Source organism: Lolium rigidum, chromosome 6 (assembly GCF_022539505.1).
Source record: "Lolium rigidum isolate FL_2022 chromosome 6, APGP_CSIRO_Lrig_0.1, whole genome shotgun sequence".
Classification (NCBI taxonomy): Eukaryota; Viridiplantae; Streptophyta; class Magnoliopsida; order Poales; family Poaceae; genus Lolium; species Lolium rigidum.
In genome coordinates this window covers 31,933,000-31,958,604 of record NC_061513.1, presented here as the reverse complement: position 1 = coordinate 31,958,604, position 25,605 = coordinate 31,933,000, and the positions used below count along the sequence as shown (strand labels likewise).

At 43.1% G+C, this 25,605-nt stretch overlaps 1 protein-coding gene across 7 annotated transcripts in view; it reads left to right on the top strand.

The window, feature by feature from the left end:
* The window catches only part of LOC124661018 (polycomb group protein EMF2B-like), a 35,682-nt gene extending 23,286 nt beyond the window's left edge, over nt 1–12,396 (top strand). The window contains exons 1-22 of one of the 7 annotated variants that reach the window (XM_047198878.1): nt 1,823–1,902; nt 2,072–2,187; nt 2,626–2,794; nt 2,872–2,927; nt 3,197–3,311; nt 3,396–3,552; nt 3,639–3,704; nt 4,419–4,555; nt 5,334–5,393; nt 5,575–5,699; nt 7,099–7,160; nt 8,204–8,256; nt 8,468–8,521; nt 8,604–8,663; nt 8,861–8,916; nt 8,988–9,364; nt 9,970–10,096; nt 10,216–10,264; nt 10,722–10,805; nt 10,919–10,998; nt 11,737–11,826; nt 11,918–12,396. In XM_047198878.1, coding sequence (XP_047054834.1) covers nt 2,153–2,187; nt 2,626–2,794; nt 2,872–2,927; nt 3,197–3,311; nt 3,396–3,552; nt 3,639–3,704; nt 4,419–4,555; nt 5,334–5,393; nt 5,575–5,699; nt 7,099–7,160; nt 8,204–8,256; nt 8,468–8,521; nt 8,604–8,663; nt 8,861–8,916; nt 8,988–9,364; nt 9,970–10,096; nt 10,216–10,264; nt 10,722–10,805; nt 10,919–10,998; nt 11,737–11,826; nt 11,918–12,044 — 2,139 coding nt within the window. In that variant the 5' untranslated portion in view covers nt 1,823–1,902; nt 2,072–2,152 and the 3' untranslated portion in view covers nt 12,045–12,396. Of the gene's footprint in view, nt 1–1,822; nt 1,903–1,991; nt 2,188–2,625; nt 2,795–2,871; nt 2,928–3,196; nt 3,312–3,395; nt 3,553–3,638; nt 3,705–4,418; nt 4,556–5,333; nt 5,394–5,574; nt 5,700–7,098; nt 7,161–8,203; nt 8,257–8,467; nt 8,522–8,603; nt 8,664–8,860; nt 8,917–8,987; nt 9,365–9,969; nt 10,097–10,215; nt 10,265–10,721; nt 10,806–10,918; nt 10,999–11,736; nt 11,827–11,917 lie in introns of those variants that run through there. The other 6 variants (XM_047198876.1, XM_047198879.1, XM_047198877.1 and 3 more) reach the window with 6 other exon arrangements.
* Nucleotides 12,397–25,605: the final 13,209 nt, after the last annotated feature.

Here is a 25,605-nt window from a genome sequence, read left to right as displayed (position 1 = left end):
TGGATCTGTTGAACCGTAGATGGGCCAAGATCCGGAGCCCTACCGGACCACAGTCCACAGCACAGAGGCCCAACGACACGCGTCGCGCAGGGGACGCGTCCTCCGTCCCGCTCCCCGGGAGGCCAGCGCCGCCGCCTCCATCGAGCCTACCTCCGGCGTCGCCCTTTCACCCACCCACCCCGCCTCCCGCATCATGCGCCAGCTTACCGCCTTCCGTGCGGCGTTCGAGCTGCCGCCTGCCTGCCGCCGCCCGCGGCCGGCGACCATGAGCGGGAGCGCTCGTCGGCGGTCCTGTGGGACCTAGGACGGTAAATGCCAGTCCCCTCTTCAGATTTCCGAGTTCTAGGACTTGCAGACTCGCAATGTTCGCTACTACTTAATTCCTACCACGATTGGTGTCAGACACGGAGATGCTATTGCCGAGCTTGCTGGACGGGCAGCTAGTAATTCACCGGTAATCACTGGGCCATGGCCTTGCTTTCCTTTTACCGCTCCTAGTTCTAAACCAGTAGATGTATCTAGCAAGTAGGGCCTCCGTTAGCACAAGAAGATTGCAGCTTTGCAAAGCAGATGAGCTTGCATGGTTCATGGACATGACTTGCTCAGTTAGGCAACATCCACACCTTTTGTTTTGCTCCCATTTGGAAATCTGCTCGTCACCAGTTAATAGACTAGCCGTTAGATGTTAATGATTTGTTCCCCCAAAACTGCCATAGTTATCGCGTAGGTTTCAGCATTGTTGGAAGAATTACAAAGGGTAGGCATGTATATGTAGTAAGCGGTGAACCAAATGGCCATCCTCCATTCCACAGGCCACGCTTTCCCCATACGCGAAAGCCATGCAACTTATTGATTTGCCTAGTATAGAGCATCTGCAGAACGTTACCAAGAACCTTGAGGTGCTCCTTCTGGAGATTCAAGGTTTTATGTTGTGATCTCCCTAACATCCTAACAAGGGCCAGCAACCACTATGCATTAACTGTCGTGGCGCTTTTAATAGTTTAGTTGTTGTAGGCTATTTGAGCTCGATTATGGAGCCAAGCTTGCGTACGAGCCCGGGCTCGAATAGCTCGAAAAGGGTCGGTTGGATCCGTACCCCTATAATTTTGACAGTTTGCACTCACTTTGTTGAGCCAAGTTCAAGCCTCTACTCCTGCTTCATCGACTCATTCTGTTTTCATAGGAGTCAACATCGCTTTCGTGTGTTTCGAGCTTTGTTGAGCTAAGCTCGAGTCTGTTAGGAAGCTGGATGGCCAGTTCAGGCTCGCTTTGGCCTGGTTTCAATGGTCCGCTAGTGCCCCGGATCATGGCCCATCCACGGTACAACGTGTACCAGGACCCAGGCCATCTTGGCCCAAACAAGGCCATATTGTGTTGCTAAAGTATTGGCTGGCAGTTGAACATATGTATTGTGTGCTAACAAAGAATCTAAATTATAAAACAGGAAATGGCAAGCAATATATTGTAAACAGTAAAAGGAATTTTTGATCGATTTAAAACTATCCATATGGCAATCCCTCCCACTCCCTGCCTCCTGGGTTGACATGTATCTGTGCGAACGCGCATACGCGGCAGCAGTACATTCACATCCAGTACAGCTGGCAGCACTCCAAATTGAGCACATCCTTGTTTTCATACTGGAACCTTTATTTTGATTGTTGTTTCCTCAATTGGATGGCCGAAAAATACACACAGCCCTGCTGGATCCACACCCCTTTCCCCACTGGGGCTCTGTTGCTCCATTTGGAACCGACGGCGTTCAGGAAAGAAGTAAAGAGAGTCGAGCCCCAAAGCCCCCCCCCCCCCCCTCCCTCCATACCCCAACCACTTCGCCGCGGCCGTTCTTCAATCGGAGCCCACAAAAGAGCCATCTATCTCCTTTCTACCAGAGATCTACCCAGGGTAACACTTCTTTTCTTGGTAGATATTTGATTTGATTAGTTGCAACTTGATCTTATTTCCTGCCGCGAGCAGTCAGATCTACCCGCAGATCCAATCCAGCTCATGGATACTTAGTTGGAATCTTTTATGCCGTTTTACTACTGATCTGCCCATAGGGTTATTTGTGCAGACACTTGTTTTATGTGCTTGTGCGTGCTGATTTCGGCGGTTTCGTGTGACCACAAGGGAATCGGAGTGCTTCACGGCGAGGATGCCTGGTCTACCTTCACATAACAACGATGCAGTGTAATCAGCTACCCGCTTTGCTATTTGTACTGTTATGTTTGTCTTATATGTTTCTTCTGCTATGAGAATCTCTATATTGCTTTTGGCAAATTGCAAGGGTCTGTCAATGTCTGGTAGATAAGTTTGGGATCCAAATCCCATGATCTTTTGTAAAGGTACACTATTAATAAACCATTGGATGATTATACACAATGTCTGAATAACTGTATATTGCACTAGGAAGTATGTTGGGACTGATATCTTGAGGTTTATATATGGTTCCATGTGAGTTTTGACGAAAAATGGCTATGTTTGGCAGTTAATGATTACTTGCTGGAAATATGTGTTGGTTTGTAATGGGAACTAGTCGTGTTGGTTTGTATGTGTATTGGATGGGTTTCTTGTTTTTGATGTGACATGGATTCTGCTTTTTGTTTGATGCAAGTATTTTTTGTGTAGGAACAATGGATGTGGATTCAGTGTCCCCAGGTGTGCAGACGAGACGTGTGGTCAGCAGTCAAGAGCTCAGTTATCTCCAGATGAGGAACTTACCCATGAGGAATGTTTGGCATTATACGACAAACCAGTTATGCTATACAATATTATTCAACAAAGAGCCATTAAAAATGTAAAGTTTTATACCTTACTCTGCATGGACTGTGTTAACTTTATTTTAGATACCAGTGACTCAGTTGAATTTCGCAGCCCTCTTCACTTCAAAGATGCCTTTGTTATAAGATAGAAGCAAAACGGAAAAAGAGGTAAATCTATTAAACAATTCAAAATTGAAGTATTTCTTATTCTATGGATGCATTATTTCATATTTTTAGCTGAGCATCTTGAGACGGATTCTGATGCTCTTAGTAATTTTCATGAATTAAATTCGTATTAGATCTAAATGGTAGATCGATTCAACGGAGCCCTTAAGCTTTTTTAAAGAATAAACTTCGTAATATACCAGTAGCATGATTGAAAGCCGAAGCTAGTTCTTTGGGAAATTACTGACATGCGTTTTTGCTAATTACTGTAGGATACAGATATCGGTATCAATTTCTGGAAGCGCAAATACTGAGTTGCCAGCTCATGGTATCTTTCCTCTCCATGTTCTGTTTGCTAGAGCTACTACTAATGATTCACTTAATGGGGTAAGCACTTATTTTAGTTCATGGAAGATAGTAGCATGTGTATATCAGATGGTCGTTTTTCTCACTTGTAGTTTCATATTGCAGCATTCTCCAGTGTATCAGTTCAGCTGGGCTTCTCTCCTGACTTCTTTTAGTGAATCTGGAAACAGTGACCACACTAAAGCCACATTCACTATCCCCGATTTGAAGAGTTTCGCAACCTTACAAGTTTGCAACCTTAACATTATCCTTATTAGCTGTGGTATAGTGTGAACCCTATGTGATTATTTGTGGATAGCACTTCTTTGCTCATTGATTTGATTTTCAGTTTTCTCTTCATTTCAAAAGGCCAACGTGGAAAAAATCTTAATGAAAACTTCTCAAGGAACCATGTGGAGTATTCTTCTCCTCAAAGTAAGTTATGGTTGGCATCGTGTGGCAGTCATTCAATAGTCCATACAATGTATTTGTTCGTCATACTGGGGTTGATCCATTTGTTTGTCACTAACACCAAATTGTTGACCAGACTGAATGTTACAAGCCTTTGGTCAACCTCTGCATCCAAAAGATTGAAGGGGACAACCATACTTTTTTTTGCCTTATGCCTAACAATGTTCTGAATCCAACACACACTCTGTATTAATTGCAAACAATCAAATCAAATCCGTTAAACCACAAATCCCTGTGGTACACAGTGAACACTAACTTGCCAAGCCTTCTTGGGGAAGATAAAAACCTTCATACTTTTTACTCTGAACTTGAAAACCACTAAACATGTCATTCATCCATTTGTAACTGAAAAATGTATTATGTTAATTGCACAACAGTTGGCTATGTTTGCCTTCCTTTTAGAGTAGTTAAGATGACCAAAGCAATAAACTATACTAAAATATGTGTGGTTAGTATTCGGCAAGATGACATGTCAATAGGTCCTCTGCATCGTGGGCAATATAAATTCGTCTTTCACCATGTTCAAGGGATTCTCTTTGTTGTAGCTTCCACACTTAGCAAAATATAATCTCAAACTTGTGCTTGAAAATTATTGAACATAAACACTGGTTGTACAACTCAGGAACGAACAATACATTTGTGGTCATATTGATATACTAATTCTTGTACATTTTTCAGAGCTTGGAGGCCAATGTTCCTGGGGTAAAATACCTATGGATTTACTTTCCTCATCTTTCGATAATTGCGTAACTTTAAGTTTGGGGCAGACTGTGGAATTGACTTCAGGAATAAGTATGAACCCAGGCTTCATAGAGGTATGCTGCAAAGTTATTAAAGTATGTGTTGCATATTCTGACTTTTTATTGCATTTTTTCTGATTATTTTATTCTCCGCTCGATTCATAATCGCGGGACAGTTGAGCTACCATTGTTGTATGACACTTGTTTCAGGAAAAGAAATCTCCTTACCACATTCATTCGCACTTCGCCACCTGTTTGAGTTCTGATGATTTGCTATGCATATTGCCACCTGTGTGTTCAATAATTGGGAGTATTTGACTGCCTTTACTTTGATATTCAACACAAAAACTGTCCGAGCTTCAGCATCTGGTGCAAATTCCAATTGTACCTTTATAAATGGTTAAATTAACACCTATTCATCATTGAAAAATTGCAATGCTTACTAAAGTGGAGGGATAGGCTTGTAGAACATTGGAAGACCTAACCGCATGCGATGAACTGGCACCCAATGACAGTGGCAAATTTCCCACCGTTAACAGTATACTTTGCCTGTGCTTGAAAACTGTAACCCACCTCGTAGGAGACTTGTAAATACCTCTATCTTTTCAATGAAATGAGACACAAAGGTTCTCTTTTCTCGAAAAAAAAGTATACTTTGCATTAACTTGTAGGTGCATGTGATAAATTCTCAAAATTAACAGCACAACAATCTGCAATTTATGAAATGTGTATATCTAACATCTCTAAACATTTCTCCTTGTTTCCATTCCCAAGTGCCTCAGATTTCTCTATCGTCTTTGCTTTCTTTATAAATTGTTTGCTGACTCTGCTTGTTCTTTCGGCATGTACACAGCCAATGTTACTTGAGAATGACACTTGCTTCACTTTTTGCTCTCAAAAGGCAGATGCTACAGTAAGTTCTTCCCTGTTTGTGTAATCTTTTTTTTGAGGGGCTCTGTTTGTGTAATCTAATTATTGCCGCTTCCAAATTTGTCAGCAAATATTGTTTTGAGTATAGCAGCACCTCAGTTTGCTGAAAATTGGAAGTTATTTACAGCAGCTTTGCTTGATCCTTAACCTTTTTTGTGTTACAGGGTTCATATGAACTACAAGTGAGGATAGATGCCCAAGAGGCTGGTGCAAGAGACACGCAGAGATGTCCTTATAGTAGTTACTCATATGATGATGTCCCACTTTCGTCATTACCAGATATCATAAGGTAACAGTAACTGATCTACATAGCTCACTCCTGAAATTTAATGAAACTTTGTTCCCTTATTCTATTTATTACCTCTCATTATGAGGAATATATGTTCTAGTCCTTCATGCTTATGCGCTTTATCCCTCGAATGTGAGATTTTATTTTGCTCTTTGGAGTGTCATGAGAAGGAGCTACAAATCATTACATGTTGTCCTTACGTGGTTTAGCGTAAAAGCATCCATATCAACTAGGTTGAGTAGATTGTAAGTGCTTGCACTCAAGAATCGCGCTGAGGCACCTTTACAAGATGTTGTTCTAGCTTGTGCTGCATTATCAGTAACTAGTAACATATACAGCAGAAATATAAATACATATATGAATTGCCATTCGGCACCACACCACTCACATGCGCCACACTATTTTGAGAACATTTCAGTTGAGACTCCGGAAAACATATACTAGATTGTGTGTTCAACTTTCAACCGGGTTAATCATCTGCAGAAACTTTCACCGCACAGCTATTTTTGTGTTAATGTAGAAACACATCCAGCATGACACCGCTGCTTTAGAGAACATGGTGGATGTTGCAGCTGAAGCTTCTTCCCGTTTTAAGGCTTCCGACATTTCATGCCTTAGGGGGCGCCGAGGGCAAATGTCTTCTAGCAACACCTTGGCTCTCTTGTAGCAACTATTTTTTCTCGAACACACGCCAGCGCGTGTGTCTTTGTGTATTAGAAGAAAACCGCATAGAAAGCGGATGGTACACCAGCGTAGCGAAGCTACAAACGTTAAAGATAGAAAAAGCGAAAAAAAACTAAAGGTTAAGCAAAACAAGAAAGAAAAAGAAGAAGCTACAAAGAACTATACAAGGCTAACGTTTGATAGCCTGGGAGGGCCCCGACTACCGCGCCATCAGGTGGCCTGGAGTGCAGAGGTAAGTGGAGGTGGGAAGATATGATTTGATGTGGAAAGTGGGTGACAAGTGAGAAGGGGCATGCAATGCAAGAGGAAAGTGAGAGGAGACGGGGTGGGGAAGGAAACCAATGGACACTCCTAGGATGTGTTGTGCTCATGTGTTGATCAGATCATTGGTTGCTGTTTATGTGTCGATTGGACGGCTTGCAAGTGTGTCAACTGAATTCTTATCTAGAGGAAGTACGCGACTTAGAAACACCAAATTAATATTTTAAGCTACTGGGATTTGGTACTCAGGGGAGAGGAGGCTCTTATATAGCATTGAGCGCATGCAGCCAGGCAGAAACCGGTCTATCCTGAACCTGGTTGAACCTGAACATTGGTTACAAGAGGCCTAGTTATCAAATGTTTGCACCTTACTTGAGTTGTCGAGTTTTATTTTTTTGTCAAATACATTTCATATTTGATTTGACCAATTTTACTGCGAATATTGATTCTACAGGTTAAGAACAGGCAATGTGCTCTTTAACTACAGGCACTGCAAAAAGGTCGTAAAACGTGAAGGTTTGTTCTCTCTCTCTCTCTCTCCCCACCTTGGTCTCTTCCCAATTTCGTTGGCACTGGTTTTGCATCAGGTATTGCCATTTGTTCTAGGTCCGATGATTTTCCCATTCCATTTATCTTGTTATGGGAACAACGCCTAGTGACTTTTCTTTTTCTACCCATGTTGTTTATGTAAGGACATTTAGTTGTGGACTTGTGGTTTGGTTGGGAAAGAAGTTAAGCATGGATTGGATGAACAATAGGCATTGACAGAAGGCAAATAGCAGAAACTAGGAAGATATAATAACAGGGAGAAAAAACAAGGAATATGAAGAGATGAGTAGAGAGAATATATTTGTATTTTCTTTCTTAGCTTAAAAAGAGCTCACTTCAACCAAATGCTAAGAGATTATCACTATATCCTAAGTCCCAACTTAACAAATCTGAGTTCGGTACCATGAATTTCCCTCTAATTGCATGGATATTTAGAAACCGCCTTTGCCAGCACAAACTCCACATTCACACGATAACCTGAAGGAGCGCCAGCATTGAGGCAACCTTTTGTTTTATGCTAGTGTATTTTAATTGCTGTCAAATTATTTGTGATGTGATAATATCTTTGAAGAACTGCAAGACAAGATATATTCCATTGTGTACATCTTTGTGTGCATACACACGAAAGTAAACTATGAAATTGTATGCTATTTTTTTTGTTTTGTTTTGCACATATTCCTGGAGTTAAAGTTGACATTTCATTACCAACTATAGTGGTTTTGCTGTGTGCCTGTGCCTGTATGTTTTTTTAAACTAAAGAAAAACTCAATAGATTATTTTCCCAAGTCATCTCTAGTTTATTGTCCATCTTTGTGACATTAAGCTAGATCTGCATTGTCAAGATCCAGGGTTTAGTTTCCTGTTTTGCTTCTTTGTTTTGCGAGAAGATACCTGTTTTACTTCAGTTATGTATCACTATAACAGATATAATTAAGCGTAGATAGTTTTCTTTTATTCTTCGCTATCATGGGTTCCCATTTCTTATTTATATATTTATTCCTTCTTACCAGTTACGGAAGATTTTTCTTGCTCCATTTGCTTGGTAAAGTGTGGAAGTTTCAAGGTAAATTTCGAAGCAAAATGCCTTTAGTTTTATCTGTCATCATATGATTCTGGTTGCTACTAAACGATGGTTCTTAAGATGATCCCGCGAACATTGATGTTTCTCTTTTCTAGTGAGGGAACTCAGATTTTGTTTCCTTTGTCAACAGTTCCACTAAATTTTTTTGTTTACTCAAGCCATCTCATATGGTGATTCTCTTTTGTGGTACTAGGGCCTGGCATATCATTTAACCTCATCGCATTGGCTATTTCACTGTGATTTTGGGGTTTGTTATCCTCTGAGATCTCCATTTCAAATTCTTATTCAATCACAATATTTGATAATTAGTTCTATTTTTGTCGACACAGGTCTTTGAAGAATGCCAAGTTGTTAATCTTAGTCTAAAGGTTGATGCCAGGAGAGCGGAGGTAAATGGGACGAAGGATTTCGAATGTACTCTGTTTCAAGTGACATACTAACATGTCTATGGATATTACACTGATGCAATCTCAGTGTTTTGATCCTTGCACCTAGATAGGAGGAATCCTGCCTGACATGATCTCGGCTGCATTTTCGTCAAACTACTACTTTAAATTTGGAAAGCTAATTCTCTGCTCAATTCCAGCTTCTAAGCCCTGCAGGAGAAGGAGATGAACCAAGCAAGAAAATGTTTTTCTACCGGTGCGTTCATACTCCGTTACTTTTAACAATGCTACACTCTCTGCTCAATTTGCTTAACTGTGTTCCATCAGATCAAGGTTTAAGAAGAGGTGTAGAAGATTAGAAACATCAATCGAGAAGACCAAGCATGTACATCCACATATCAGAGATATTGTGGAATCAAGATCACCAGAAAATATCAGAGATATTGTGGAATCAAGATCACCAGAAAATATCAGAGATATTGTGGAATCAAGATCACCAGAAAATATCAGAGATATTGTGGAATCAAGATCACCAGAAAATATCAGAAATATTGTGGAATCAAGATCACCAGGAAATATCAGAGATATTGTGGAATCAAGATCACCAGGAAATATGGGTCATGTACATGCACATACTGCAGAACCAGGATCATCCAAAGATGCCCATAAAGGGTTTGATGTGGATTATGTCCCAAACAAAAATGGTATATTTCACATCTCATGGGGTCTTGGCATATTAAACAAACTACATTGAAATGAAAACACCATAGTACATTTCACATCTTATTGACTCCTTTGCAGCGTTTTGTTTCCTTTCCGTTTGGTTTGTACTCTCAGCCATCTTGGTGCCTTCTTCTAGTACAAATGACACAGATTTTGGTGTGTGTTCGAGAAAAAAAGTATTTAGTGGGTTGAAATGTTTCACATTTCCTCAGAGAAAATAAATATGCCATCGTATTTTCACAGGATCGATCCTCAGTTTGTCGCCAATGAAATCTGTCTTTATGTCCCACCCATTTCTAAAACCTTACCCTTATTTGCCGCTGCCATCAGCCTTGTTGTCACCAACTCCCCAAAATATTCATTTTTCTTGCTGAAATGCCTATCTTGCCCTCGAGAGTCCTGTTGGATTAGGGACCCAAATGTGAGTTGCTAGCATGCAGTGCATAAATTGTTAATGAAGTCCATTATGCACAACATTTGGGTCCGTGATCTGACAAGATTCTCCTGATGTTGAAGTACTGAACTTTCTACCGTTGTTACAACCTGAATTTTTTTGGGATTTATCTGATGGTGCCTATATTCTCAGGGATTTCTGTGCCCCAAGCTTCAATTGTTTCTCACCCCGCATTACATGTTAGCAATCATTCAACATCAGCAGTTCTAGAGTTTGGGAAGTCAAGGAAGCTCTCCATTGATCGATTTGGCCCCAGAAAGTAGGCCATTCTGTTTATGTTTTTGATATCCTGTTACTTTCCATTTAATTGCTTCTTGAGGCTCTTCTGATAGAAGTTGTTCCACTAACATGGTTTTTGTTTGTTCTTTCATCTGGCAGGCGTCTACTGCTGCAAAAACGTGAGTTCTTCCATTCTCAGAAGGCGCAGGTGATTACAATCATGCAACACTCAACTATCTTTTGTGTATGCAATTGAGGGTGTGTGTGTATGCTTGTCGCAAATTAGGCTTTCGCTTTTGTGGTCTCATGTACCTATTGAAACACACATGTAAATATCTGCAACATAATGCCTGCATACATGGAGGATATTCTGCCTGATGCTTTTCAGGTGTATAGTTACTTGTGGGAAAAGTTGAATCTTTGTTTCTGTTATTTCATTGGTAACTTTTTTGTATATAAGTATAAAGTATTGAGGTCTGTCAACAGCAGAGGTTGGTAGAAAGTAGTAGTCCTTGTTCCCTTTCCTGCTATATTTCGGTGAATCAAGTAAAAAGACAAAACAATTCAGTTGAACAAAAAATTCCTACAAGAAACTTCACCTAGCATGGCGACTACGTGACAGCATCAACTAAAATTTAGCCTGACTGCTGTTTAACATTTTCTAGAGAATGGAACTAGAAGATGTTTTGGGAGATCATGACAGTGAAGACGAAATTGATGATGACATCGCTGACTTTGAAGATATGACGGTACAATGTTATAATCTTCTTGCTCCATTCAAACCTGGAATATTTGCAGGCTTCTACATTCACATGTATTAATAGTTGATTCTGGTTATCTTAACTTTGCTGAGTAAATGCAGATGCTCGATGGTTTTTCTGACGTTACTAAAGACGAGAAGCGTATTATGCATATGTGGAATTCGTTTGTTCGGAAACAAAGGTCAGGCCTGTCCATAACATTTCCTTCTTAGTTCTGGCTATCACGGTACACATGAGAGATTTGACCTGCTGCAACTATTAATTATTTTATTATTTTCGGTGGTACACAGCTTGGCCTTGGTGAACCAATTGTAATAGTATTTACTACCAAGTAATGTTTAAGCCATTTTTATTCCTATAAAGCAACTCTTGCTAGATGAAAAAAGCTAAGGACTAGGTAATTCCTTGAAGGTATCAAGAGAGTAACCAAATTTTGGCTGAGTTTTGCCAAGTAAATTTGGTTTACTGAATGCCAATACATAGCCACAACTGTATTACTTGTATGATTGGATAGAAGTCATAGAACGTTAACTTTGAAGTAATACCGTGTTATTATAATGGAGAAGTGAGTTATATGATATTAAAATGCTGTTGCTTATGGATCTGTCACTGGAAATTCTTTTTCCTGTTGTACTAACGAGGATTTAGATAATTGTTCTTGGAATTTACAAAGAAGTTTCATTTGAAAATTTGGACTATGAAATCCATTGAATTCTTTCGACAGCAAACAGCCACTAGAACTTATAGTAGTTGCTCCATTCTGCTTGATTTGGCAACATATATGTAGCTGTGGTATTCGATATTTGTCCTGGATGGTAGGGTACATCAAAGCATGCTACTAGATTTTGTTTCGTAGAAAAGAAGAGGCAGTGGAACATATTCCAGTTTTCATTCATACTTTTAATATTATTAACCACAGGGTATTAGCTGATGGCCATATACCCTGGGCTTGCATGGCATTCTCCGAGCAGCACGGACAAGAACTCGTGCACAACCCTGCTCTACGATGGTAAACAGCTGCTTCAGAGATCTGCTATGAACACCTAACCCTATGTGCCCATGTCTCGATTTATATACATATATATACTTTGGATGAACAGGTGCTGGCGATTCGTTATGATCAAGCTCTGGAACCACAGCCTGCTCGATGCCCGCACCATGAACACCTGCAACAAATTTCTCGATGACTTGGAAAGCGAGAGCTCTGCTGGCCCCATGCAAACTTGATTTGTAGAAAACGTTGTCCAATTCGAGCAGGGCCCATCGACGGTCATGTTTGTGGTGGTGCAGCATGTCACATTTTTTTGATTTCCTGTCGTCCTCGTTTACGGTTACAGGATTACAGTTGGGCAACAGTGATGTGTCATTTTGGGATGGGCAGACTTGTGGAGTTGATGGTCACAGAATTGCAGATGTTCTGTTTTCTATTTCGTTTTTTTTTTGTTGCATTACCTGTTAGTTAAGTTTGGGTCATTTTGTTCAAAAGTTGATACACCTGTGAGCGGTGGAGCTTGGCTGCATGTTTGTGGGTGTATTGAAAAAATAATATACATGTTGTAGTAGGATCAAAACGTATAGAAGGTTGTGCACCGATGTTGATGGTTTTCCAAACAAAAGGCTAATTCATAAGTTTTATGATGAGTTGGGATGATTTTGAGAGTTAGGGTGCAAGTCGTTGTTTTTGATAGTTTATCATTTGGCATCATTGGAAAGTCATTTTGAGAGTTGTCGTCGTGTTGAATATACCTTGAGGACATTTACATTTTAAGTTGTCGTGATTTCAAATATCATTTGCTTTACTACCTCTGAACTGTTTAAATACGAGAGGCAGTTGAATTATATTGCATGTGTAGTCCAATGTACAATAAGGCGAGAACAGTCGTCATAGCTAGAGTCGTCTAGGACTAGGATATCTTGCTTGCCAAATGTCAATACAAAGACTTCCAATTTTTAAGTAATCAGAATGACCATGTTGAGTTGATAATGCCAGTTAATTAATTTTTGGCAGATGATTTTGTTGAGTGGAGTTCCCTGTCTGTCCCCTGTTCTATAGGTTGTAATAATTGTGCTTAACATGTTATCTAATGTTTTTGATAAAAATTTACTTGAGAGTATCTCTCTCTAGATGTTGTATTTTATCAAAGAAAAATAGATTTAAAGAAAAACTGGCCAAGGTTTACAATTTTGCATGAGATGTCATAACCAAAAAATATATTTCCAAATGAGTCGTTAGGCTATCTTTAGCTTTGCCAACTCTAACTGCCCTGTGATGCCCCGACACGCGTTGTAAGTTGGTGATCCAATCATAGAGGTGAACGTGCAACCGATGCCAATGCACGGTAGATTGCTAAGTCAATACGTACAGCCCTAATGACTCAATTGCAGCAAGTCTTGATTTCATTAAGACAAGTTCTTGCCTGTCAAGTTGATTATGCTTTGTAGTACTAGTCCCTGCATAGCTAGGGTCAACCAATGGTAATTGATCACTTTCCCTTGTTTTTCTTTAATAATGTCTCAAGATATACAAGTTTAGTTGATGGAGTCAATGTTTCAAATCAACTATTTATTTTACCATGATCAACTAATGCATGTTGTACTACCGGGCTCAACATGGCTTCATCCTTGCCGAGTAAGTTTCTGAACTTTAAAACTTAAATAATTTATGTATAGTTCAAACATACAACCACATATATTGGAGTACATCAATATGGCATTTAGACAGATTGATGATAAACAGTAATATGAGAGAGACTGTTGCATTAATTTTTATGGACTGTCCATTACCATGATGACGGAATTGGGAGTGAATGGCAAGCAAAGACAAGCGACGAGATGAATAATCAAGAGCAAGAGCAAATGATCGAGTTGGGCATTGGAATTGTATTTGACACTGATGAACTAAAAAAGCTGTGCCTTACGTGGAAGCAGCTCCTGGCTCGCTCCTTGCTTTTCGCCCTATTTGTTTGGGCACAAATCATGCTGCTGCCAAGCTGTACATGACATGGAAGGTGGGAACCATGTCTACAACATACATGCATACATAGGCCACTCCAGCTACTAAAGTAACCAAGAAAACTCCCGAAACCATATGATGAGAATCTATCGGTGTTTTAATTCAAACTTAGCATAGCATAAAGTAAAATACCACAGCCATTATAGATTGAAGTAAGATCAGTTGCGATCGCTATATCGACAAGGTTTGTTTAGCGGCTGCCAAAGCTAAGTGCACTCGGTATTTTGACGGCGCAAAAATCTGGAAAGGAAAACCACAAAGTGAAGCAATAGAGAAAGTAAAAAATGAAGTAAAGGCCAATAATTATTTATTTTTTCATATTTTCAGTTTCCAGCCCTTTAACTTGATATTGGAAATTAAGCACGGAGTTAAGATTAAAGAAAAAAGAGTAGAAACAGGGTCCTGTTTTCGAAAAGAAGGATATCTTTTGAATCTTGAAGTCACTTCATTTTCACTACTTCTTCCAAAGGGACCTTGGCAGTTGGTACACACACTACATACTTTTATTAGACATGTGGTGTACCATCAAATTCATACATGTCATCTTTCGCAAAAAGAAAAAAAAAATCATACATGTCACAAAATAACAGACCAAGCCAGATTGCTCAACGCCCGGAGTAGTTTATACACTAGGCACAATGAAGCCTAGCCTGGCCTCGTTGACATCTCCCCAATTTGCCGCTTAATTTATGATCACCACCACTTAACACACACGCCTCACCAATCACACCACATCATTCCTCTGTCTTCCATACGCTACAAGCAAACTCAGCATCCATCACCAACCTTCTACCATCGCCTCGTGTTCTCCTCCCTCCTCTTTTCAGTCCTACACACCCTGTCAGCCGATCGATCGTGCTGAGATCGATCGATGGGGGAGGATGCCGGCGACCACGGCGACGCGCGGCCGCCGGTCGTCGTCTGCAAGGGCAAGCGCAGCAAGCGGCAGCGCGTGCACGCCGTGCCTCCGGTTACCGCCGAGGACGAGTCGTCGAGCTCTGTCAAAGGGTGGCGGCGGTCGGGCGCCGATCAGCAGGAGGATGAGGACATGGCGCTCTGCCTCATGCTCCTCGCCCGCGGCGGCAAGTCCGGGCCGTCATCGTCGCTGGTGGTGGTCGCCGCTGAGTCGACGGTGAAAGAAGGCAGGTTCCGGAGCCGGCGTCCGGCTAACGACTGCGCCGGGGAGTTGGTGTTCGAGTGCAGGACGTGCGGCAGACGCTTCCCGTCCTTCCAGGCGCTCGGCGGCCACCGCACCAGCCACAAGAAGGCTCGCCTCGGTCTCCTCCTCCCTCCCACCGCAGCTCTGCTACCCACCTCCGAGCAGAAGCGGCGGCCGCCGGCCCTGCTCGAGGAGAAGGCGCCATCCCCGCTGCTGTCACCGCCATCACGGCATGCACACGCCGACCCGACAGTGCTGGCGATCCCGGCGATCGGGGCCATGAGCGGCGCGTCGAGGCAGCAGCAGCGGCAGTGGAGGGTGCACGAGTGCAGCATCTGCGGCGCGGAGTTTGCTTCCGGGCAGGCGCTGGGCGGGCACATGCGCCGGCACCGCCCGCTCGTGCCAGCCTCGTTGGACAGCGACATGGCGGCGGCGCCGGTGATCGGCAGGAATGAGAGAAGCCTCCTGGCGCTGCTGGATCTCAACATGCCTGCGCCCTGCGACGAAGCCACGCGCGATCCCCGAGACGACCTCGCGGGCGATTCTGTTCCCGGCGCCGGCGTTGCTGTGCTGCCATTACTAGCAATCAAGCAACGGATCGGTAATTAGCTTCTCTGTTTTTCATTATTTCAATACACATACATAGATACAAATACTCGTGCATACTTTTTTTTTCTTCTCATTTTCTTTGTATTACATTCTTTTTTTGTACTACTAAGTAATGATTGGAAATTGGTGGTGTAAAATTGATTGTACAAAAGCCTGAAATCTATTGATCCATTCATTGAAATTGGCCACTGGCCCTTTTCCTGATGTTGATTACAATTTCGGAAACACCAATTTGCAAGATTTAATTTTTGAACTGTACTACATATATATAGTCAATGACAGTATTGCATTTCCGCGAAGCGTGTGATGATCAGCTATCTTAGCCTAGTGTGGTGTGCTGACCATGAGTAGTGTAAACGGGTGCAAAGTGGTAAGCAATGCAAGACAGAGAGCTGAAAAAAGGTGTGGCATTGTGCTCATGTAAAGGGAGTGAGTGATCTTCGTCCATGCTCTGCTTAGTCTGCTACCTTCCTTCCACTGGCCAATCTCTATCTAGCTACCACATGTTGCCCAACTCCGACCAAACCCAGCCCATCTTCGATGCCACATTACCTACGCACAGTTTTTTTGTGACACAATGAGAAAGCACTTCTTTTTTTTGCCTCATGTCATCTGTCTCTCTGCATCGATATATTCAGACGATTACAACAAGCAGTGGATGCACATCTGTTGATTAGTTTGTGATCACAAACTTACTGTCGAGTATTCAGGTGTCGTGCTAGACTGTAAGAGCATCTCTAACAGAACCCGTAAATTCCGTTGGAACTGAATTTTTTCGGCGGATTTACAGGTTCGAGCCGAAACGCGCGTAGATCAGAGCCCGAATACATGAGTCGGCCCGTAAACGAAGTTCAGGGGCCCGAGAAATCGAGCGGACGCCCCGTATTAAAAGGGTTTGCGGAGGGGAGTTCGGTTCGCAAACCCTACTCCCCTCCGCCGTTCCTCTCCCTCCGCCGCCGCCAGTGGCCAAGCTCCGACGAGCAATCCACGCGCAACCAGCAACCTTGCCGTAGCCTGCCGCCACGCGATGGCCTCCTGTGGAGGTTCTGACGGCCGTGTCGTGGGATTGGGCGGCGGCGACTCGCCTCCGCGTCCGCCTGTCTTCCGCACCGAGGCCGAGCGGCGCAAGTGGAAGAGGAGCGAGGGCGTGCGCAAGAGTAGTGCTCGCCGCTGGACGAACGGGCGGCTCACGCCCTAGGGAAGCTGGCGCGCTCCGCCAACCAAGGCGAGGGCTCCTCCTTCGGGCAGTCTAGCCGCGCACCGTGGCTGCCCGTGGCGGCGAGCAGCGAGGAGGACGACCTCGTCCCCGCGCGGTTGCCTACCTTCTCCGTCGGGGACTATGTCCACGGCAGCGACGAGGAGGAGTCCGTCATGGCGCAGACCTGCGCCATCAGCGAGATCGAGGCGAGGGCGCGCTTCCGCCGGGAGGAGGCCGACGCCGTCCACCAGGTTAGGGAGTTCGAGGTGGCCCGCCGGGAGGCCCGCGTCCGCCAGGTCAAGCTCGAAATAGTCGAGCTTGACAAGGACGACGCGTGAAGATCTTCCACGCCACCGACCATCTCCACCAGCACCGGCACCACCGCGCGCCATAGGTCATATAGGCCGTATTTTTCTTAGCTAGGTTGCGCTTGCCGGTGTACCACTATTTATGTTTTCAATTGCAAGAACTATGTAAGTATCGATGCTCAATCGGAGCATCTATGTCATCTAGAACTATGATCATCGCCTCAATTTACCCGCGCCAATTCGAATTCCTCTTTTCAGTTTGCGTTTTATGGTTTCTATTCTGCGCTAGTGCGAATTTCGTCAGAACTCGCGTTTTCGGTGCACTGAACTCGGCGTTTTCAGTTTGCGTTTTTTCGGACTCTACTAGAGATGCTCTAAGAATGGATGTGTGTGAGTGGAAAAAACATGGACAGCTACGGCATAGGGTGATTAAATTTGTTGGGGTGATAGGAATGTGTTTACGGGGGAGTGTGGTGGGTGTGTTGAGAATCAGGGTGTGCTCGTGCGGTGGGGTACATTTCTTTCTACAATATAATCAACGCCACCAACACCACTTAATATTAAAAAAATATAAGTAATGTATATTACATGATAGAGAATTAGAGATACGAAAGTTGGCTCTAGCGATTACAAAATGAATTCTAATAGGAACGAGCAAAACATTATTATTTTCAAACTCCTTTTCTTCACAAATACAATATTGTATTCTTCTGAAGTTAGCGTTAGCCATAGACCAAACATTATCCCACTTCTTACAATCTTGGGAATTGTATGAAGCAAGAGAAAGATTAAGGGGCCGAGCCTATCATATAAATAGGGGTGTAGAAAGACCACTTTCATTCGACGTTTCGGGGTGCCTGATTTGATCAACGAATTTAGGAAAACGGCATGGAGACCAACCAATAGACCATGAATACCAACGAGGGATCTCGAATTAAAAAATTCAGCCGCAATGCAAAGACAACACACTCGACGCATCCATTAAAGCGATTACCCAACATCGGTAGGAGTACCAACACCAATATTTTAGGTAACCAGACCGCCTTATGAATGTCGCTGGTATGATGAATATAGGAACCACCATTGTCAAAAACGTAACTGCCAGGACCAAAAATTATGAGGATCATCCTTTTCATGAAAACCTTGATATAAATTCTAAAATAGATCTGAGAAAGCAAGATTTAAAAGACCATACATATAAAATTTAATCTTTCAACACCACCATTGACATCAGAAAGGAGATATTGTTGTAGAACAAAGGGCCGAAGATCACTTACTTTAGACAATAACATCTCTATTGACTCGGAGTTGACAAAGAATATGGTTAGCAAAACCCTAACAAAATCTCTTGAAAACACGAGTATTTTTTTATTAAAAACTCAACTCAAAGATCAAGTTTCCCATCCCTCCTGACGATGGTGACTCCAGCCATAGGATGGAGAACCAACTTATAGAAGAAGTTGAGGCAGAGGCGGCGACTAGGTTTAGAAGATGACGTGGAACGCCTATTTGGTCAACCTAGCCTAGTCGGGCACTAAGCTAGTAGTGGACAACAACCAAACCAAGGAGGCAACATGATAACTTCTTTTGGGGGTGAAAAATATGGTAAGCGGTTTCCTAACTAATACTGGCATGCTAACCCCATAACTAGAATAACAAAGCTGAGGTAGCAATAGACCGTGCGACATCGAGTGTTAGGGGCAAGCTTTTCTTCTTCTTCAAGAACATGTCATGTCATTAAGAAAGATACCCAACGAACTGAAATTTCTCCTTCATGCTGTGAATGATGTCCTTTGGTGCCCTTATGGCAAGTCTTTCTATTTTATATCAAAAATATTTTTGAACATCCATTCATTCTTACACTCTCTCCATCACAATTTATGTTGCGCATAATTTTGCGTGAAAGTTAAACTACGTAAAGTTCAACCAGTTATATAAAAAATATACTAACTTTTATAATATTAAATTAATATTATTAGAATCATGGTGAAATATAATTTTATATCATATATATATATATTATATCATAGATAATAATAGATTTTTCTATATAGTCAATCAAACTTTATAAATTTTGATCCCTATTGGGACAGAGAGTACTTCATAATCATTTTATTTACATTTATTGCAAACACTAGTACTAAGCATAAATTATACTCTTTCCGGTCTAGTTTATTGAGCCCGTGAGCCAATGCAACGCGATGAAGATGTTGATATGTATAAGTGGATTGACTAGCCATTTCCCTCAATTGCCCTTTTAGTTGCGTTGCTTAGTGCAAAAATCTTTGATAGAAAACACGTTGTTATTGGCTGAGAGGAACACACAGTGGCTAAAGGTTCAATTATGTATCCATTTCTTAAAGTCCAATTGTTGTGTAATTTGACCGCATGCCCATGGTTTTCAGCGCAGCCGGAGTTGACGCAAAATCTCGCTCCCGTGGACAAAGCACGGTAGAGCTGGCATAGGTTCAATTTCTGGAATTTGTGGCTGCCGACGAGATCCTGGATTTAGTCGATCTGGCCTGCAGTTCACACCGATTCGGGCTTCCAAAGGCTGGCTCGAAGTGGGGGCTTCAAGGCTAGATCGCCCCTCCAGTCCAACTGAAGTGTGGAGCTCAGCCGAACGTTTCCTGGTCTGCAACTGGAACTAGGAAGCTCGATCGACGGATTTAAGTAAGCTAGGAGACATCCAAATACGCCCTAAGTTTTGTATTTTTTTTCTTGATTTACAAAATAAACTCAAAATATACATCACGCTTTTCTTCCCCTATTTCCTGCACAACCCAATTAGTGCCCAAACGGGAACAAATATCATGAGGGAGGTGTGAGTTTGAGGCTGCTATTAATGTCAACCTTGTATCATTCATTCAATTTTTTTGTTCGATGGCTACTTTTGCTGGTATGTTGTGTGTTGCAAAAGTCAGTGAATTACTATAGAAAGTACTAAACCACCAACCTCCACTTGTATACATAATGCTTCCATATCTATACCATGCGGATGTTTACTTAAATGAACATGCACTCTTGTTATATATACCATTTCATCTTGAACATAATAGTTTCATTCTCGCACTCCATTTCCATGTGTTGGTAGCTTATGTCGTACAAAAATCTCGTGGCCACATAAACAAATCAATGTGAGGGTGAAAGCAGAACATGAAAGATATAAGAACACGCAGGAATAGGAGACGCCAGGAGCAATGGTAGTACCAATAGTATGATTCATGCGGGATGAAACCAAATTACTCTATTATGGCAAGGATGAGACGTTGGACCTTTTGTTAGTTTAATTAACTGGTCGTTTAACTGTTCGCATCTAGCCTGTCTTGGACCATTGGATGTGTGCATCGAGCCTGTCTTGGATCAGAAACTGACTCGTCACAAGCTCCGACATTGGATTCTCGTTGGATTCTCATTGGTGTGTGGCGTTTCCCGGGGACGCTCGTAGGGTTGTGTTGGACCATTGGATGTTTGGCGCGCGACTCCCGACGGAGTAATACTGTGATGAGCTGGTGAAAATTGTTTTTTTGGGAACTCAAGTCCCAAGTTCAACCCAGCAAGTTTTGCGATGAAACAGAGACGCGCGTGTACCCCTTAACACCGACTTTTGGCTCTTAGGTGTGCGCGTACCCTATGTTGAAAACACGCAGAAATTTACTAAAAAAGTGTGTCGTAAATTAAATGGGTAGAGAATATATGCAGACATGCGTGCGTTAAATCAGGAACAAAAATATTAAGCTATGTACCCTACACAAAAATACAGTAGTAGACACGAACTATTCACAATATAGCGAAAATACATCTTCTAAAAAAAGACTGACTTAGAGTTGGCAAAGCGGCCGTGCGGCTAGCCGGGGTATAAGGGCACGCTTCGCTTGGTTTGTAGCCCGAGCGCCTGACCAAATAATTTGTAAGCCTGTGACCCTCGGCCGCTGCTTGGTTTGGCTCGCAAAAAAATTAGCTTACCCCGCTCCCCTTTGTGGGTGGCAGTTCACTTTTCTGCCAAATCGTGGTCAAAGTGAGGGTGGGCAAATTCAGCGTCAAAATATTGGTAAAGCTAACATTGACATGAACATACCCTACCAAACTCACCCTAATTATCCATGAACATACCTTGTAAGCTTCACCAAATCAAACAAGTTATTAATACCTCCCCTGAAAATAAACCTTCCCGGGCTCCCATGCCCGTCGTTTGCCTGGCTCCGTCCCTGCGAACGAGGCATTACTAGGACTCATAGGCCAGCCTGTTAGCTACAAACGCCCGGCGCCTAGGCCGCTAGCGGAAATCCTATACACCGACCAGGTCAGTGCCTACCAGGCACCGCACACCCTGGTCGGGTATTGGACCTGGCCCATTTTCATCCTTTTTTTCATTTTATGTTTCTGATTTTTCTTTTTTTTCTTTTTTCTGTTTTCTTTTTAGTTTTCTTTATTTTTTGTTTATTTGTATTTTTGTTCAAAATCGAAAAAGTTCAAATTTGAAAATAGTTTAAATTCAAAAAAGTTTAAATTTTGAAAAGTGTTGAAAACGAAATTTGTTCAAAGCTAAAAATTGTTCATGTCTGAAAAATATTCATAATCGAAAAATGTTCAAATTTAAAATATGTTCATTTTCGAAAAATGTTTAAATTTTGGGAAAATCAAATTTTTGAAAAAATGTTCATTCTAAAAAATGTTCAAAATTTGTTCCAATTTGAAAATTGTTCCAATATGAAAAATGTTCAAATTTTAAAAATATTGAAATTTCAGAAAAAACTAAAATAATTTTAAAAAATCGGGTCTAAAAAGAATCAGCCGAAAAAAAAAGAAACGAAAAAAGAAAAACTGTATTACCTGATGTTGTTGGGCCGCGGCCCATCTGGCCACTTTGGGCATGTACTGTGTGTGTGGTACCCTGGAAGTGCCGAGCCAATCCCTATTCCCCGCTCAGAGCGGGAGTGATTCGCTCCCGCCTGAAGCGACGGACGGGTGGGCCAGCCCATTAGTGCCTACCCTGTTCGGTTTTTTCCTTTAGTTTCTGGTTATTTTTTTGGCTTCCCATGTTTTTCGGTTATGGTTTTTTCTTTTCGGTTTTTTTTCTGGTTTTGCTGATTTCGAAATTTGTTCAGAATTGTTTTTTGTTCTGATTCTAAAAAATGTTCATATTATAAAATTGTTCAAATTCGAATTTTTTTCAAATTTGAAATCTTTTCAAATTAAATTTGTTTGATTTTAAAATTCTTTATTTTAAAATTGAACATTTTTTGAAAAACTACAAAATTTTAAATTTGAACATTTTAAGATCTGCACTATTTTAAGAATAAAACAATTTTTGTATTTGAAAATTTTGAAGATTTAAACGTTTTTTAATTCGGAACAATTTTTAGTTTGAACATTTTTTGAAGTTGAACATTTTTAAAATCTGAACATTTTCTCGTTTGAACATTTTTCAAATCTGAACAGTTTTCTAGTTTGAACTTTTTTTTGGATTTGAACTTTTTTTTCAAAACTTAAACAGTTTTCAAATTCAAACATTTATTCAAAACGTGAATATTTTTCTAAATAAAAAACCACCAGAACTAGCGATGGTTCCATCCGAACGAGGTAGCGTACAAGCACGGGAGATAAATGGGCCCAGCCCAGGTGGTGTGCCCTTAAGCGATGTTGTCCAGAACAATCGCTTAAAGCGATGTATAGGACCTCCCAAGTGCCGACCAGGTCGGTGTTAAGCAGCCCCCGCCGCTAGCAGCAGCTGTGGGAGCCACCTGGGCCGGCCTGGTAGCTTCGTCGGCCTTCCCGTCTGAAGAAGCTGCCCCTGCCAGCTGGCCTGGCCTGCTTCCATGAACGTACCCCGTAAGCTCCCACGATGCCCGCCGTTTGCCTCTCCGACCTCCCCGACGACCTACTATGCCACATCCTCTCCTGCGCGCCATTAAAGGAGGCCGCGTCCACGAGCGTGCTCGCGCGGCGGTGGCGCACGCTCTGGCTCTTATCGGGCGCCCTCAACCTCGACTCACGCACGCGCAATTCCAACGTCCCGTGCCGGCGCTCTACTTTTCAGCGCCGACGGGAAGGCAGCCATCGCTGCCTATGTCTCCTCCGGTTTACCCCTGAAGAAGCTCACCTTCTACTACGACGAATGGGGCAAGGGCAACATGCGCCGCCGGCTCCATGCTTTGGTCTATAGCCCTGCGGCCCGGGACCTAGAGGAACTTTACCTTGGGAAAGGCTGCGACGGGAGCATGTGCAGTTACAGCATCACCACCCTACCGGCGCTCCACCCAGGCTCTCCGTGTGCTACACATCACCAACTGCATCGACATCTGTAGCCCGCGAGACATGGTGGTACCAGTCCCCTTCCCGCGGCTCACCGAGCTGCGGCTGTACCTATGCTGGGTTTCACGCAAGGTACTACAGACCATAATAGACGCCTCGCTGTTGCTCACCACCTTGCGTCTGGAGAGAGTGGATTTGTCCTGGTCTCGTGAGTGGTACCAGTCTCTCGCTCTCCCCAAGGTCTCTACCTTCCTGCTAGAAGATGTCGACCGTAACTACCAGAGACACTTGGAGCTGAATGCTCCAAATCTAAGATGCTTCACCTATAAAGGGCCCGTCGGATCACTCTCGATCTCGCTCAGGTCGCCTGCGCCGTGCATTGCACGGGTGGAACTGCACTTCAATTTGTCAAATGTTCATAGGAGCAACCTAAGCAGAGATGTAGCCTGCCAGTACTTTTGGCAATTTGCTTCTAACTTCAGTGGGGCAAAGATGTTCAAGCTGCGTTTTGAACCTCCAGAACATCATTCACCTAGCCAAAACATGGAGAGCTAGCTTGATCACGGCAAGTAGACCTGTTCATGGTGACCAAAGAAATGATGAAGCAAGCCATCTCTTGTACAACCTCTATCACTTATTCAAGACGTTTTAACAAGCTAAATTTGCCTGCTAAATCGTCTTATATTGAACGGAGGGAGTAACATTTTGGAAACAACTTTTAGCAGCGCAAAGATGTTGAAGATGAACTTACAATACATCTTGTTTTCTACCTTTTCAAGCTGTAAGAGATCTATTCTAGTGCTACCCATGTTGATTTTTGCAAGTTTACTTAGATGTAAGAGCTTTCTTGTAGTTGTTGATTATTTCTTACCTGTGTTTATTGAAGACGGCATTATGCAGATATTAACACCACAAATAAAATGGTTATTATTTTGTATTTTTATTTATCTTAAAAATATGAATTAAATAGTTCAAACAATTTTCTCATGCACATTATCCCTCTATATATCTCCTTAACGACCAACTTTAATTAGGGCATCTCGAGCGGCCCAACGCAAACGGACGCAAAGGGTCTGCACTCTGCACGGCTAAAGAATGGGTCTGCACCCTATCCCAGTGGCCTAACGCAACTGACCGGCATGTCTGTGGGAACGTAAGCGTGATCAAAATTTGTGCCGTGAATGCGTCTACGCGGTCCTGCAACGGGCGCGAGGTCGCATCGCTTCCGCGCCTGCACCCGCAGCCTTCTGCACCCGCCATCAATGGCACGCCTCATCTTCAGCGGCCGCGCCAGCTTTGGCGGCTGGCGGTTGGTCTTCTGGGCCGCCATCAATAGCATGCTGCTTTAAGTCCCGCACTCGTCCTTAAAAGAGCACCGGTGATATCCAACCATTGCCCACACCTCCCAAGCCTCCATTGCTCCCACCACACCGACAACCATAGCGCTCCGCCATCTCGCCATGGTGAAGAAGAAGAACGACCATGTGGCGTCCTCGTCGTGGGTGAAGAAGAAGGAGAACCCTCGGATGAGGTTCCCCCTCCTTATCAGCTTCGCCCGAGTGCTCTACGAGAACTAGTAGCCATGCGATGGCTGGAACGATGTGCACCTTCCAATCGGGTGGCGCCTCAGCTCTGCGTGGGTGCCCATCCCGCCGGTGCCACGGTCTGGCCCAGAGTGGCTCGAAGAGACCCGGCGCATGTGGGACTTCTCCTGCTAGACCTCCCAGATGACCCTGCGTACGACATCGATCCCCCAGGTGGGACGACTACCGCCGATACGAAACCGACGAGGTGGAGGGCGAGGTTCCTCGTGGACTGGGACTACAACTTTGGCCCACCTCCACGGCCTCGTCGTTCGTTGCCACGTGCGCCGCCACCTCCTCTGCCACATGAAATGCGGGACGACTCCGACGACTTCTTCGCCAGCGTCTTCCACGACGTCTAGATGGCACTTGAGGAGGCACTAGTAGGAAAAGCCTCATCAGTGGCGCACGAAAAATGGATTCTGTGGCGCATGGGAGGTGCGCCACAGAAACGTCGCCACAAAAATAAGGTTTCTGTGGCGCACCTGCCCATGCGCCACAGAATTAAGGTTTCTGTGGCGCACTTGTTCTTAGGCTGGCCATAGTGCTAGTATCATAGGTAGTATCATGCATACTAGGCCCACAAAAATGATGATGTGGCATGCAATTAAGGAGGAGAGATAGGATTAGAGTAACATAGGTGGATACTGTATCATAGCGCAC